The 17091-nt window shown below is 47.2% G+C and overlaps 1 protein-coding gene across 1 annotated transcript in view; it reads left to right on the top strand.

The window, feature by feature from the left end:
- LOC144767953 (cell adhesion molecule CEACAM6-like) overlaps positions 1-17091 on the top strand; it is a gene marked incomplete at its 3' end in the record, with an annotated part of 174265 nt that overhangs the window by 117856 nt on the left and 39318 nt on the right. The window contains exons 3-4 of the mRNA XM_078651304.1: positions 7539-7874; positions 12451-12732. Of these exons, the coding sequence (XP_078507430.1) occupies positions 7539-7874; positions 12451-12732 (618 nt within the window). The remainder of the gene's footprint in view (positions 1-7538; positions 7875-12450; positions 12733-17091) is intronic.

The following is a 17091-nucleotide window of genomic DNA, read 5'->3' as shown; positions in this document are numbered from 1 at the left end:
AGAGAGTGAATGACAGAGAGAGAGACTGACAGACAGAGAGAGAGAGAGAGAGAGTGAGAGAGAGAGAGAGAGAGAGAGAGAGAAAGTGGAGAGAGAGAGAGAAGAGAGAGTGGAGAGAGAGGGAGAGTGGAGACAGTGCAGAGACAGTGGAGAGACAGTGGAGACACCGTGCAGAGACAGTGGAGAGAGACAGTGGAGGGAGACAGTGGAGAGAGAATGGAGAGAGAGAGATAGAGTGGAGAGAGAGTAGCGACTGACTGACTCAGAGACTGAATACTGACTGACTGAGAGATTGACTGGCTGAGAAACTGACTGAGAGAGAGAGAGAGAGAGACTGACTGAGAGAGAGAGACTGACTGACAGACTAACAGAAAGAGAGAGATAGAGAGACTGACAGAGAGAGAGAGACCGACCGACTGACTGACAGACAGACTGACTGAGAGAGACTGACTGACTGAGAGAGACTGACTGAGAGAGAGAGACTGACTCGCTGAGAAAGAGAGAGAGAGAGAGAGAGAGAGAGAGAGAGAGAGAGAGAGAGAGAGAGACAGAGAGAGAAAGAGAAAGAGAGAGTGGAGAGAGAGTGGAGAGAGAGAGAAAGTGGAGAGAGAGACAGTGGAGAGAGAGTGGGGAAAGAGGCAGTGGAGATAGTGTGGACAGAGTTGAGAGAGAGAATGGAGAGAGAGAGATAGAGTGGAGAGAGAGTAGAGACTGACTGACTCAGAGACTGAATACTGACGGACCGAGAGACTGACTGGCTGAGAAACTGTTTGAGAGAGAGAGAGAAAGACTGACTGACTGAGAGAGAGAGACTGACTAACAGACTAACAGAAAGAGAGCGATAGAGAGACTGACAGAGAGAGAGAGAGAGACCGACTGACTGACAGAGAGAGAGACTGACTGACTGACTGACAGACTGACTGACTGACTGACAGCCTGACTGACTGAGAGAGACTGAATGAAAGAGAGAGAGTGACTGGCTGGGAGAGAGAGAGAGAGAGAGAGAGAGAGAGAGAGAGAGAGAGAGAGAGAGAGAGAGTGGAGAGAGAGAAAGTGGAGAGAGAGACAGTGGAGGGAGAGACAGTGGAGAGACAGTGGAGAGAGAGTGGAGAGAAACAGTGGAGGTAGAGTGGACAGAGTTGAGAGAGAGAATGGAGAGAGAGAGATAGAGTAGAGAGAGAGTAGAGACTGACTGACTCAGAGACTGAATTCTGACTGACCGAGAGACTGACTGGCTGAGAAACTGACTGAGAGAGAGAGAGAGAGTGAGACTGACTGACTGAGAGAGAGACTGACTGAGAGAGAGAGACTGACTGACAGACTAACAGAAAGAGAGAGATAGAGAGACTGACAGAGAGAGAGAGACCGACTGAGAGAGAGAGACTGACTCACTGAGAGAAAGAGAGAGAGAGAGAGAGAGAGAGTGAGAGAGAGAGAGAGAGAGAGAGAGAGAGAGAGAGAGACAGAGTGAGAGTGACAGAGTGGAGAGAGATTGGAGAGAGAGAGAAAGTGGAGAGAGAGAGACAGTGGAGAGAGAGACAGTGGAGTGAGAGTGGAGAGAGAGGCAGTGGAGATAGTGTGGACAGAGTTGAGAGAGAGAATGGAGAGAGAGAGATAGAGTGGAGAGAGAGTAGAGACTGGCTGACTCAGAGACTGAATACTGACTGACCGAGAGACTGACTGGCTGAGAAACTGACTGAGAGAGAGAAAGACTGACTGACTGAGAGAGAGAGATAGAGAGACTGACAGAGAGAGAGAGACAGACCGACTGACTGACAGAGAGAGAGACTGACTGACTGACTGACTGAGATAGACTGACTGACTAAGAGAGACTGAATGACAGAGAGAGAGAGACTGGCTGAGAGAGAGAGAGAGAGAGAGAGAGAGAGAGAGAGAGTGGAGAGAGAGAAAGTGGAGAGAGAGACAGTGGAGGGAGAGACAGTGGAGATAGAGTGGAGAGAGAGTAGAGACTGACTGACTCAGAGACTGAATACTGACTGACCGAGAGCCTGACTGGCTGAGAAACTGACTGAGAGAGAGAGAAGAAGACTGACTGACTGAGAGAGAGAGACTGACTAACAGACTAACAGAAAGAGAGAGATAGAGAGACTGACAGAGAGAGAGAGACCGGCTGACTGACAGAGAGAGAGACTGACAGACTGACTGACTGACCGACTGAATGACAGAGAGAGAGAGAGAGAGAGAGAGAGTGGAGAGAGAGAGAAAGTGGAGAGAGAGAGAGAGAGAGAGAGTGGAGACAGTGCAGAGACAGTGCAGAGACCGTGCAGAGACCGTGCAGAGACCGTGCAGAGACAGTGGAGAGAGAGTGGAGAGAGACAGTGGAGGGAGACAGTGGAGAGAGAATGGAGAGAGAGAGATAGAGTGGAGAGAGAGTAGAGACTGACTGACTCAGAGACTGAATACTGACTGACCGAGAGACTGACTGGCTGAGAAACTGACAGAGAGAGAGACTGACTGACAGAGAGAGACTGACTGACAGACTAACAGAAAGAGAGAGGTAGAGAGACTGACAGAGAGAGAGAGAGAGACCGACTGACTGACAGAGAGAGAGACTGACAGACTGACTGACTGACAGACTGACTGACAGACTGACTGACTGAGAGAGACTGACTGACTGAGACAGAGACTGAATGACGGAGAGGGAGACTGACTAAGAGAGAGAGACTGACTCACTGAGAGAGAGAGAAAGAGAGAGAGAGAGAGACTGTGATGGAATTGGGGTCACAGTGTGTATGAAGCTATGCAATGCCTCTTAAGATTGATATTGTCTACTAATAAAAATGTATTATCAAAATTTGATCTTTGTAGCTACATCTGCTTTTGAAATACTGCATTGTCGCTTTGTCTAATGGTTTAAAACGAAAACGAGAAGGAGCAGTGGATGCACTTTTGTCAAAACTGAACGATGAGCGGGCCCGATGTTGTATATCATGACAGGAGTCTGCATCAGGAAACCCACCTAAAATTGGGCAAACTTCCCCGATCTACCGATGGCAGGGACCCTGTAATGAATGGACCACCACCTATGATAGCCTGCTGGCAGACTAAGCTGAACATTTGACTCCACCATCCAGTGTTACTTATAACAGGGGGATTGATGACAGTGGCGTGACAATAGCCCATCATCCCCTGCAGTGTGGCGGGTCGCTGGCCTGAGAGCTCTAGACTGGCAAGTTTCGTTACGCCACTGACAGCCACCATTGTCCCTGCTGCTGCAAAAGTGAAAGTGAAAGTGGGCATTGCCCGCTGAATGTAAGCAGAGCACGTTGTTGTGCTTGAGGTAGGGAAACTCAATAAATAAAATAGAACACGTACTGTGGAACAACCAAGTAAAGGAGACAGTAACCATAGGAGGTTACAAAAGACGACAGGGGACTAACAAGCCTCATAATGAATCAGAAGACAGCATTTACAAAGGACAAACACACAAACCAAATAAAAATAAGGGTGAGGGAGTGGGCGAGGCTTCTCTCTAGTACTGAACTACAACCGATCTTCACCAGAACAGCGCTTGCGTGCTGGCTCAGGCTCGACCTAAAAACATACTGTCTCACTCCCTACTGTGGGCACGTCTTTGGAAGGAGGAACACAGTTCCTGTCTCTTTCCATTGATTTGGGGAATTACAACTGCATAATTATTATCAAAACAAACTACATGTTTGATAAACATTCTAAAAACAACAGCTGTAATTTGCTCTATATATTGTATTATGGCATTTGTATAGTGCTTTCTAACCCTGACAAAGCCTCCAAGCACTCATTGACGATTCCAGTAACTTAGCTACTAAAGGTGGAAACAGCTGGCATTTTAGCAGGACATACAGAGCAAGCGGTTGTTTATTAACAGCCTCAAGAAACGTCTCAAATTTTTCAATTACGTTTTTGTTCAGAAGCAAATGCAGTTTTCGAAATGTAGGGGCATATTATCAAGACCGGCGTAAAAACTATTGCCGCTTTAGCGGCGGGAAACTGCCGCTAAAGCGGCGATAATGGGCTTGATGATACGCCCTTGTGAATTCCCATAGAAGCCCAGGTTCACACCAGAACATGGACTTCTATTGGAATTCTCAAGAGTATATTATCAAGCCACTTATCGCCACTTTAGCGCAGTTTCCCGCCACTAAAGCGGCGATAATTTTAACGCCGTTCTTGATAATATGCCCAAGATTCTTAACAGATGACAGTAGAAAAGGTTACTAAGAATTTTGGCGGTAAAGAGCTATATTTTATGTTAGACCATGATGCATGATAACTGGTGCCAAAGAAACAAATTTGCAATCGTCCTACTGTGTCATCGGTGTCGAAGTTAACGGTGCATGCAGCTGGTAGTATTAAACCCGCTTTCTCCCATATGTCATGTATGAAGTTAAAGAGGCGTAGCATATATTTCCACAAAGGTATTTATTAAAGTCTAACGCGAGGAAACTGATGTGCTGTAAGTAAGTAGATTTATTTTGTAACACTTAAATGTTTATTTGAATTTACTTGAATCACTATTGCAACCGAAGACTTTTTTCTGATAATGATCGACTACATTTTGGGGTTAAATATGACACACGTGTAATCTACAGCAGTTCAATCTACACCACGGGTACGCATAGTACGGCCCGCGGGCAGCCAGCGGCCCGGCAAGCCTTCCTGGGCGGCCCGCGGACCTTGCAGACACCTGTGTTTAAAAAAATATATATATTTAATTGTGTTAGCAAATGCCACCGCAGCAGCAAGGACTCAGTGACTCTGCTCTGTGGGGGCCGGGGGATTCCACTGATTTCAAGTGGGGAGCTGCAGGGGTGCTAAGAGGTGAAATACAAAAAAAGCCTCATTAACATGGAAATGGTCTTTTAAAGCCCTTATTAAGTGCTCGGGGGGGGCTGTGTGTGCTCCCCCCTTTGGAAGCTGTCTCAGCCTGGGCTGAGGGCTGACACACACACACACACGGGTGTAATGACAGAGGGAGAGGGAGGGAGAGGAAGACAGAGGGAGAGGGAGGGAGAGGAAGACAGAGGGAGAGGGAGGGAGGGAGGGTGATAAAAGGAGGGAGGGTGAGAGGGGGATGGAGGGAGACAGAGGGAGGGAGAGAAAGGGAGGCAGAGAGAGAGGGAGGCAGAGAGAGAGGGAAACAGAGGGAGAGGGAGAAATGGAGGAAGACATAGAGAGAGGGGCGGAGGGATAGGGAGGGAGACAGGGAGGGAGAGAGACAGGGAGGGAGACAGAAGGAGGGAGAGAGAGAGAGGGAGGGAGACAGAGGGGGACGGTGACAGAGGGAGACAGAGAGAGGGAGACAGAGAGGGAGACAAAGCGAGGAGGGAGACAGACAGAGGGAGGAGGGCGACAGAGGATGGAGGGAGAGGGAGGGAGACAGAGGGAGGGAGACAGAGGGAGGGAGCAGAGAGGGAGGGAGACAGAGAGGGAGGGAGACAGAGAGGGAGGGAGAGAGAGAGGGAGGGAGAGAGAGAGGGAGGGAGACAGGGAGGGAGGGAGACAGGGAGGGAGGGAGAGAGAGAGGGAGGGAGAGAGAGAGGGAGGGAGACAGAGAGGGAGGGAGCGAGAGAGGGAGGGAGACAGAGAGGGAGGGAGACAGAGAGGGAGGGAGACAGAGAGGGAGGGAGAGAGAGAGGGAGGGAGACAGAGAGGGAGGGAGAGAGAGAGGGAGAGAGAGAGGGAGGGAGACAGAGAGGGAGGGAGACAGAGAGGGAGGGAGAGAGAGAGGGAGGGAGACAGAGAGGGAGGGAGAGAGAGAGGGAGGGAGACAGAGAGGGAGGGAGACAGAGAGGGAGGGAGACAGAGAGGGAGGGAGACAGAGAGGGAGGGAGAGAGAGAGGGAGGGAGACAGAGAGGGAGGGAGAGAGAGAGGGAGGGAGACAGAGAGGGAGGGAGACAGAGAGGGAGGGAGAGAGAGAGGGAGGGAGACAGAGAGGGAGGGGAGAGAGAGAGGGAGGGAGACAGAGAGGGAGGGAGAGAGAGAGGGAGGGAGAGAGAGGGAGGGAGACAGAGAGGGAGGGAGAGAGATAGGGAGGGAGACAGAGAGGGAGGGAGAGAGAGAGGGAGGGAGACAGAGAGGGAGGGAGACAGAGAGGGAGGGAGACAGAGAGGGAGGGAGAGAGAGAGGGAGGGAAACAGAGAGGGAGGGAGAGAGAGAGGGAGGGAGACAGAGAGGGAGGGAGACAGAGAGGGAGGGAGAGAGAGGGAGGGAGACAGAGAGGGAGGGAGAGAGAGAGGGAGGGAGACAGAGAGGGAGGGAGACAGAGAGGGAGGGAGAGAGAGAGGGAGGGAGACAGAGAGGGAGGGAGAGAGAGAGGGAGGGAGACAGAGAGGGAGGGAGACAGAGAGGGAGGGAGAGAGAGAGGGAGGGAGACAGAGAGGGAGGGAGAGAGAGAGGAGGGAGACAGAGAGGGAGGGAGACAGAGAGGGAGGGAGAGAGAGAGGGAGGGAGACAGAGAGGGAGGGAGAGAGAGAGGGAGGGAGACAGAGAGGGAGGGAGACAGGGAGGGAGGGAGAGAGAGAGGGAGGGAGACAGAGAAGGAGGGAGAGAGAGAGGGAGGGAGACAGAGAGGGAGGGAGACAGAGAGGGAGGGAGAGAGAGAGGGAGGGAGACAGAGAGGGAGGGAGAGAGAGAGGGAGGGAGACAGAGAGGGAGGGAGACAGAGAGGGAGGGAGAGAGAGAGGGAGGGAGACAGAGAGGGAGGGAGAGAGAGAGGGAGGGAGACAGAGAGGGAGGGAGAGAGAGAGGGAGGGAGACAGAGAGGGAGGGAGACAGAGGGAAGGAGGGAGAGAGAGGGAGCGACAGAGAGAGAAGGAGGGAGAGGGAGGGAGAGTGAGAGCGGGAGAGAGAGAGAGAAAGATGTGTGTATGCTGGGTCTGGTAGCTCAGTGGACAAAGGTGTCCGCTGCAGGGGCCTGTGTTCAACCTCATGGTCACAATTTTTTTTTTGCTGAGCCCCACCCGTTCTCCCTCTGACCTCGCCCCCACTAGTGTGGCACTCTGCCTAAAACCACACTGTAAATTTGGCCCCCGAGAGAAAGTTTGTGAGTACCCATGATCTACACAATGAGTGTGGTAGGCTGTGTCTTCGAAGGCCTAGCAAAAAGAGGGGTGAGTGAGTGTTTGGTCATCAATGCACACGTTTGCGCTGTGCCTGCAGGTATTTTAAAGGGTAAATATATTGATGGAATGATTTGTGTTGCTTTGTGCCACAGAAGAGTCAGACAAAATGTAAGTAAATAACCTTCTAACTTTGTTTAAATTGTGTGACTTTGATCAAATGCCTCACCTAGTTCCTTTAACTACTAACTACTCAGGGCTATCCCTATTCTCCAAGAATATTAATATCTCCTACTCCCATGGCTTCTGTCCTCCTTCTATAATACGCCCCCTATGCTCGAATCACTGTCACTGCAAAAAGCGGGCTCCTTTCTTATTAGTAGAAAAGCCAAAAGTCATGCCTGTGCTTGAGTGTTTTTACAAGTTTAAATCTTTGTTTTGACCCCAGGTTTCCCTTCTCTTCCTCTTCCTTTCAGTCTTTCTTGGTATCTACACTCAGTGGGCCGCTGCAGAAGTGACCAATGCCCGGGTGGGAGAGACGGCCAACTTCACTGCCCCGGTCATTGCAATGTCATTTTCGTTTGGCTGGCACAGAGGGGCAATAGTGGACTCTTCACAGCTCATCTGCACTTGCTTCGTGTCACCACCATCGCAGCGCAATGGACCCAAATACACAGGTCGGGAGACTTGTGGCCCAGAAGGATCTTTGGGGATCAAAGATCTAATGACGAACTACACCGGAAATTACACCGTGCAAGTGATAAGTAGTGGTGAAAACCCAGTGCAAGCCACCAGACAGCTGAGAGTCTACGGTAAGTTAAAGACCTCTTTTTGTGTAACTAAAAACCTTCTGTAACATAGGCGCCACTGACAGATTGAACTCCTCCATTTGATCACTGACATTCTATGTGACCCTCTCGCATGACGTCATTCTGCACATGGGTGACATCAGGTTTAACTTCCAAAGCCATAAAACGCACAGCAAGACACTCAGATGTTTATATAACACCTTTCAATGCTTGTTTTCATGTTAAAAAGGCTGTGGGATCTCAGTCCTGCCGGCGAAGACCTCCTAATAGTCTTGTCCAAGCAAGTAGTCTATAACGGAGAACATGTAATGCATATGTACAGTAATGATGCATGAATTATGCCAGTAGCTTCCTGGAAGATATATTTATTATTGCTTTGCTTTTTAATTAAAATACAATTCAATGCTACTTAATATACTTAAACCACTTCAAAAAATACTCCCTTTGCCATGGCCCAAATGTACAAAGAATCGATTTGGCAAAAGTGGTCTCAAACTGTGCAACAACTTTTCAGAATCAATTCTGTTTTTGATAACCTACCTATGTGCTAATAGGTTAGTTAGCAAAAACCTGATTCATAGAGGGTTACATTTTGACCTACCTCACCAATATTAATGAGGTAGGTGACAAATTGTGACCCATTATGAATTGCAGCCATCACAAGGATGGTGGCCAGCTGAGGTCAGCAGTCCACCATGTCTGTGACTAATTTTAAATAAAGCAAAGTTTTTCTTTAGGTGCAGCCAGTTTCCCTAATAGAAAAATGAGAATCTGCTTTTAAAAAGAATAATGCTAAATAAATCTGTTTTGAGAGTAAGTACTGGTCCCATGAGGATCTCTTCATGTTTCTGAATTTCGTGCCACCAATTTTCAATAGGTGGTTGTTGGAAATTGGGTTGTTGGTTGACTAGGGTGTGAGCCCTGGTCAAGCAGCAACCACAATCCTAGTCAGGGTAAGAGGCAGACACACCTTAAATTGACCTGTGCTCACCCGCTGGTAGCTTGGCACAGAGCAGTCAGGCTCAAATTAGGAGCAATGTGTTAAGAAGTAGGAAAAGTCTTCAAACAGTACAACTGGGTAAACATCACCCAAAAAGATCCCACACCAGAATGAGAACAATAGAAAAGACACGTTAATTGGGGCAAGATGGCCGCAGCTGGATCCTAGCGAGCAGTCGCACTTAATCCCTCTCCCACCTAGGACGATGCTGGAAGGTTGAATAGTGTGCTACGCTCCCCCAGAAACCCAGAAGGCTGGACGCGAACAGGCAAAGGAGACTACAGAGCGATTAAACTGCGAAGTTCCTTTTTTACCATCACAGCTGGCCTCACTATCCTGAAAACCAGCCTGCACAACCAGTTCGTTTAGTTCACCCGCAATAAGTCTGCCTTCAGGATGTCACTTCGTTCCCAGAAACAGGAGAAGGCGCAGACGGATTTTTCCATCATGGCAAAGGGGGGAGCAGGAAAAAAGTACAAAAAAGGATACTTCGGCTCCGGGAAAGGGGCAGCGTTCCCTCGGTGCCATAAGGAAGCCGACAGCCCCCGCGTCAAAGAAGAAGACGGAGCAGCAGGGTAAAATAGGTGACCCGGGCCCTACATAGGAGCCGCGGAATACACCGACACAGCGGACACAGAGGATCACGAGAGAGGGCACTCACCAGAAAGATACGTCGTTCAGGCAACCTACCCTCACCGAAGCCTTCAGTCTGAAGCCTGCAGAACAGACGGCAGAACAGGCAGAGCGGGCAGACCAGCCAGACGTCAACGCGCGCAGTGGTGGGGCCGTCCTCGAAGACGTTACGAGCAAGGTTGCCAGGCAACACCCAGGAACGTGCTCAGCAGCGGGAGAATCGGCAGACACACTGTTGGGCGGTGCAGCGGTGGGCAACAGGAGATAAGAGGAGCCCACGGGAGCTGCTGTAGCGCTGGTCGACACAAGTACAGGCAACAAGGAAATGATGAACGCTTTGCTACTGGTGGAGGCAGGCCTGAGTACCCCACAGCTAACAGTGAGTAAATGGGGGAGCAATACCAGTTTGACGGTACAGAACTTAACAAAAAAATTACATAACGCAGGTGAGGCTGGAGAGAGGGGGGCTCGCCTGAGGGGGACTGCTTTTATTCATTGAATGAGGACTCTACTCTCCAGCGTAGCAAGCTCGGGGGATGGTTCAGACACGGGCTCCACCTCAGGCAATAAGAGCACTAAAGGTTGCATGTTCCAGAGTCCCCCTCAGTCATGAGTAAAAAGCTCCTCTGGGATTACTCAGCCACCTCCCAAGTATACCAGGAAGGAAACACCGTACCTCTAACATCAGGGGAGGCTCCCGCCAAGACTCCACCCCAACATGCTTCAATGGACTTGCTGTTCAAAACAAATGCAGGCCGAAGCAAGAACTGTTCATTAATAGCGGGGTTCAGTTTCTTAGTGCGAAACCAGCAGATGCTTCTATGCCAGGCGGCAAAAAGGTAGTTACTCTTCTTTTTGCAGATGATACCCTGCTGGTATCCAAAACATCTGAAGGTCTTCAACTGCTGCTAGATTTCTGCGATACTAAAGGCTTAATAATCAATACAATAAAAAACTCATTTATTGCCCAGAACCCTCACAAATCCTTCAGGGGCTGCCCGAGACTTGGGGGCATTCAACTTGAAAGGGTCAGTGCTTTTGATTATTTGGGTCTAAAGATTATTTGGGTCTAAAGATAGCAGAAAACTTCTCCTGGAAATTCAACATTATCAAGATGTTTCTGAATCATAAACAGCTGTCTGGGGTCCTAGGGAGAGAGCATTGATTGTGCCATAGCAAATCGATAGCCCCTGCACGACAGGTGTATGATGCTAAAGTAGTGAGCTCTGTGACGTATGGTGCAGAACTACGGGGCCTGGATCATGTAGAGGAGCTAAGTATCTTTAAATCTAAGTTCTTAAGAGGTCTAGGGATGCTACCCCAGAGTACTCCCCTTCTTCTCCTTAGGTTAGACTTGAGCAGACACTCCCTTGACTCTAAATTTAGATAACACCCTTTGTTATTTTGGCTTACGATGAAGACAACCCCTGAACGAATGCCGTATGCTCGTGCTTTAGAGGATTTAAAATGTAAGGACACAGCCAACAGGATCAGCTGGCTGAGCGGAGTTAAGAATCTACTTATAGCTATCGGAATGGGGGAGGCATGGGAAGTCAACGATTCCATTTTGTTGCCCCGGAAATGTGACGTGAAGAACGCCTACTGGGGTTGGGTGTTCCAGGAGGAACTGAATATGGCTAAGGGGCAGCCTACTCTGGATTTTATGGCTCATAAATGAAATAAATCTCTGAAAGGTTATGTTGATTTTATAGAACACCTGGGAGATCGGAAACTATATACTCAGTTCAGGTTTGGTACGCTGCCTCTGAATGTTTTTACCAGTAATTGGAATTGTAGGAACAAAGCTATCTTTAGTTGTACGAGTTGTAAAATATATCAAGAAACCCTACCCCACTTAATGTTCGCTTCTCCTTTGTATACCACGCCAAATAAAAATTGGCTTACCCCAAGTTGTAAAATAATAAGAACAGATGACTATCGGATTGCACTGAAAATCCTTAAAACAGATTATTTGCTTGTGTGGTGGCAACATTTCTTGGTCACATGTGGGGCATTAGGTGTAGAGCTCAGAGGTCGATTAAAAAGTGACGTTTTTTCTAGGCCATAGTAGAGTTAAAATCCTCCTGTAAATGGCGTCCTCCTGGGGCTGATTATGTGGAATTTTGCACACCGGCACTTTGATGTTACTACTACGGACCATTGCTGTTTTACTGCATTTGACAAATGTATATTTGATAAATTTTCTTATGGTCCCGCTGTTTTGAAAATATCTATTTGGTTCTTGTATATAGTTTCTACTGATCGCCATTGGAACAAAGGAATTGATGTGGATAACTAATGACCTTTTAATTACATTATCGATTACGCTCAACTGTAAATATTCTATCTGATGATGTATTTTAAGCAATGATATTAATCTAGCATTGCTATTACCCATCTTCCAATGGGTTACAAGGCTGATGTATAAAAGTCCTTGCCCTGTATGACTGCCAGGAGACAGTCCATCAATGGTAGAATCCCTTTCACCACTGTTGCACTTTTGTATGCCAAAATAGGCCTGGTTTAAAGATTTGCACTTCATTGTACCAATTTAATATCTTTTCTGTACTGTAAGTGAACTTTTATGAGTTGATATTGAAATTAATTATGAAAATAATATGATGACTGTCACCCTTCTTTGTGAAACCACCCTCAGGATTTGTGTGGTTTAGGTGGCCGCCTGGCTGGGTTACACCCCTCCACCCCTTTTGTTGCACCTTGCGTTAAAGAAGAGCAGCACGTGCTGCCCCGCGAGGGCCCCAGCGCCAGGTATTATTCAATCGCATAATATGTACAATAGCAATTCGCAAGGTTCAACATCTTTACATTCATGCCAGGAAACACTTTGTAAAACTTTATGAAAGATGACTATGTCACACATGCACTTAAAATCTATATTTTTTTACTGTTTGCTGTTTTTTTAAATTTAAACTTTATGTCTTCCAGAAAACCTTTCCACACCATCCCTAATCAATATTTCAGGATTGGACTATGATGGATATAATATGACCCTAAAGTGTGAGGGTGGGAACCAGACAGTGGAGAGATACCTGTTCCTTAAAGATGACAAGAACCTCACCTGTGACCAGCACCGCCTCCTCTGTTCCGAAGCCAGCCCCTTCCTGCACTTCCAGCCAATAATGAGATCCGACAGCGGGACCTACACCTGTGGAATATACAACCCCGTCAGCAGCAACACCAGCCGCCCCCTGGAGATCAGCGTGAAAGGTGAGGCGTGTTTTGTAATTTCATGATGTCATGTCACCTCGCTCTTAGTTCTTGTGTAATGGTCATTTGTCATTAGTCTGGGCTGATACTGGTTTGTGTTGGTTTATCTGTCTCTTAACATTTTATCTCCATGGGTGGGTGGAGCTCACAGAGTTTCACTCTGGAATTCCGTAGAGTTACATATGAACTCTGCAACATTCCATCAAGTTCCGCCAGTGGGTGGAAAATATGCATGTTGCACTACTCGTGCTGCAATTTAGCGCCAGTAGCGCGAGCAGCACTGAAAAATCTGTATGAATGGTACCATGCAGTGCACAAGCGTGCACAGCCATTTGAGTTGATTTTACTGCCACTCATGTAAAAATCTACTTGAGAAACAGCCCTCTGAGACAACATGACCACCCGCAACGGACAGTATTAGAAAATCGCCAAATCTCCCTTGTGCTCTAATTTCTGGAAAGTTTTTTTGCCACAGGGCGATTGGCAGATTTGGCCAGACTCCATGGGTGGAATAAAACATTCCGTCCACCCCTAGTTATCTCATTTTAAGACTGACTGCACAGTAGTCATGGCCATTAGACTTTAGAGTGCAGTTAATATGGTGCCCATAGCAATTGTCCGATCAGGTGGCCAGGGCTCCTGGTTGGCTACTTCACTCTCATGGGGTATTTTTGGTAAAACTGCACTGTTCGAAAAGTACTCAGAGGTTTGGTGCCTTGCAAGGGAAGCATTGACACATTTGGTGGTATATGGTTGTTTACTTACAGGATACAAGGCATGATGCAAGGCACAGGCTGCTTATGCTCGTAAGTGGTCCAAATCCTAAATCACATCTGGAGAGAGAGGATGGAACAAAGACACCTGAAATTTGAAATTCTCAAAACAGAATTCGTACTTTTAACCCTTAACAACTAAAAATACGAGAGGCAAGAGTTGATCAAACAATTCAAGATGCAGGCACCACTCTCAAAACTGCCATCTTAAAATTAAAAAATCTTAAACACCTCCTATGAGGACATCAAGATAGCACTCAACCTCAAGTCATTTTTGATCTGGAAATAATTATTTATGGATAGTTATGAAATGTGAAAATAGCACACCCTTAAATATATGTAGTTGCCAGGAAGAGACTCAGACCTCCTTCCAGGGACCAATCATCAGAAGAGTCATTTTACACGCTTTTGGAAGGACATTTAAAGGAAGTCATTGGTAACATCATGAGTTAGAGAATTCTTCCAAAGCTTCCACTGTTAGCCCCCGGAACACAACAAGGTTTGTTGCACCTGTACCTGCGTTAACTGCGCGGAAATAATCAGAAGGGCGGCCTCTGATGACCACAAGTGTCCAGAGGGACAATACAAGGGACGCTTCTCTGCAGGAGATCTCAGGACCATGCCCTGCGGACACTTGAAAGCAAGATTACCCTCGATGGAACCCAGTGGATCACCCTCGATGGAATCCAGTGGATCACCCTCAATGGAACCCAGTGGATCACCCTCAATGGAACCCAGTGGATCACCCTTGATGGAACCCAGTGGATCACCCTTAACGGAACCCACTGGATCACCCTCAATGGAACCCAGTGGGTCACCCTTGATGGAACCCAGTGGATCACCCTTAACAGAACCCACTGGATTACCCTTAATGGAACCCAGTGGATCACCCTCGATGGAACCCAGTGGATCACCCTTAACGAAACCCACTGGATTACCCTTAATGGAACCCAGTGGATCACCCTTAATGGAACCCACTGGATTACCCTTAATGGAACCCAGTGGATCACCCTTAACAGAACCCACTGGATCACCCTCAACGGAACCCAGTGGGTCACCCTCGATGGAACCCAGTGGATCAATCCTTCAGGCTGGAGACAGGCTCTTGCTTTCGGAGCTCAACAATGCTCTTTCCTACTGAACTCTGCATACGATTTGAACACTACAACCATATATCCAGCAGGCGAATGTAGGCGGCATGCCATTGACATGCATGAGATGAGGACTCCTCGCGCCGTGTCAGGGCAATCAGTGGGTTAACAGTGTAATGTAGCACACCGTGGAGAAGCAGTCTATTCGAGGCACCAGATCAGAGTTCCATGTAAATCTCAGGCTTTTTACATCTGCAACAAATGTTGTACAAGGGCAGAACACAACTTGTGGTTTGTGGTGCAGTGAGCAGGATTGGCGAATAAGTTTAGACCAAATATACTCACCTCAATTTTAGAGGTGCTGAATGCCAGCGCACTGTCTTCTTTGGGCTAGGGATAAGAACAGGAAATGTGTTATCAGCACCTTCTCAGCAGATCTATTTCCATATCACCTGCAGAGGAACTGCCTGTTTCACTCTAGCAGGAGTGTGACGTAACTAATAAACAGTGAAGGGTACCTGGCAGACCTCGTAAGAGCTCTGATCTGAGCTCAGAATTCCTATCCCTGCATAAACTCCTGTTTGCACAGAGCTTGTAATCAAGGCCAGAGAAGATGTTAAAGCACCTGGAAGCCAGATCACAAGCGCCAGCCCTGATTTCACATGGTGGAAGAACAAAGCATGGTATGTGGTGCAGAATGACGCCAGAGATCTCACGAGCTAGGAAAAGGGAACTGCCCTTGGGTAGGTATCCACAGGACATCATCCCAGACATGCACCAGTGGGGTCTGCAAGCCAGGGCTTCAAGTGGGACGAAAAAGGTGTGTGTCGGGGGAGGGGGTTTACAAAAAGGGGCGAGGTCTATGTAATTGAAGGTGTAACTTGACTACATATACTACATTCTGCGATGCCCATAGTGTACCACACATTCTGTATCTTGGTTCCTCTCTGAGATTTCTGTTATTGCATCCAGATATATAACACAACAACTGACATCCACCTCAAGCAAGTCAGGACTATTGGCGTTATCAATGGTTGTTATCTGTATAAGATAAATAAGTGACAACAATGATTTTTGAATAAATATTATTGAAAATATTTCAATTCTGAAATTGTGAGACTGAATTAAACATTACTGAGGCCCCTTGTAGTGAACTTCAAAGTCTCAATCCCTCCCATTATGTTCATTTTATAATTTTTTCAAAATCTCACTCATTTGCATATCTTACACCTCCTATATTTCCTGGGCAAATATGTTGGAGGTAATTGAAACTAGAGGTGTCAAAGGATTTTGGAAATTAGTCCAAGAAAGTGTGGGTAGAAAAGTAGGTTCCATAGACTGTATGGTCCCTGAATATGACTGGGTGGGCTACCTGGGAGAAATATATGGGAAATGGCCAATACAAGATGAGGCAAGGATGCCAGTTTGGCCACGGGTGAGGGTTGACATAAAAGAATATTTTACTTCGAGTTTTTAAAGAAAAATATAGCAAGTTTGAATCTTACTCGTGCCACAGGCCCAGATAATCTTCCGGCAGTGATAATAAAAACTAGACCAGAATGGTGGGCAGAGTTTTTCGCAAAGATGTTCCAAGTGATCTTGGAAACAGGAATTGTACCAGAAAGCTGGAGGGGTGCAATCATAAGACCAATACATAAGAAGGGCGATCTAAAACTACAGAAGAACTATAGGTTAATAAATCTCCTAGATATCCGGGAAAAAGTCTTTACGAAAGCCATTTTGGGTTAACTTAAAGAATGGGCAGAGGAAAATCAGATTATACCCCCGAAACAGGGGGGTTTAAAACAGGCCATTCCACAATCGACCAATGCTTTGTTCTCTGGGCCACAGCACAGAAGTCGATTGAACAGCGGGGAAGCTTATTCTGTTGTTTTGTGGACTTCCGCACAGCCTTCGATCTGGTGGACCAGGAGCTGTTGTGGGAGGCCCTAACTAGTTATGGTATTCCAAATGATTTGTTAAGTCTGATTCGGATGTTCCATACTAAGAACTGGGCCCAGATAATTTTAGATATAGATGGAAGTTTATCTGGGAAGATTGAGATTGGAAATGGGTTGCGGCAGGGATGTGTATTGGCTCCCCTGTTGTTTTTTCTATTCTTAGCAGATTTGCTGTTGACCTTGGGGAATGTCACAGGGGCAAGCCCGAAAAAAGATGGTAAGCATATTGCCTGTTTGTTCTATGCGGACGATCTGGTGATTATGGATCAGACTGAAGTTGGCCTGCAAAGGAAACAAAATATATTTAATGATTATTGCTCCAAGAAAAAACTTGTGTTTAATATGGACAAGAAAAAAATCCCTGAGTTTTGGCCGGAAGAAAGTCGGGTTCACATGGTGGTTGGGGACTGAGAAAGTGGAAACGGTCACAGAATATAGGTACTTGGGTTTATGGCTTGAAAGAAGTTTAAAATGGCATACCCACCTAGATGCGTTACAATTAAGAACATCAGCATCGATTAGTGGACTGAAATT

This window comes from Lissotriton helveticus, chromosome 7 (genome assembly GCF_964261635.1).
Source record: "Lissotriton helveticus chromosome 7, aLisHel1.1, whole genome shotgun sequence".
Lineage (NCBI taxonomy): Eukaryota > Metazoa > Chordata > Amphibia > Caudata > Salamandridae > Lissotriton > Lissotriton helveticus.
Note: the sequence above shows the minus strand (reverse complement) of the source record. Positions and strands in the feature narration are given on the sequence as shown.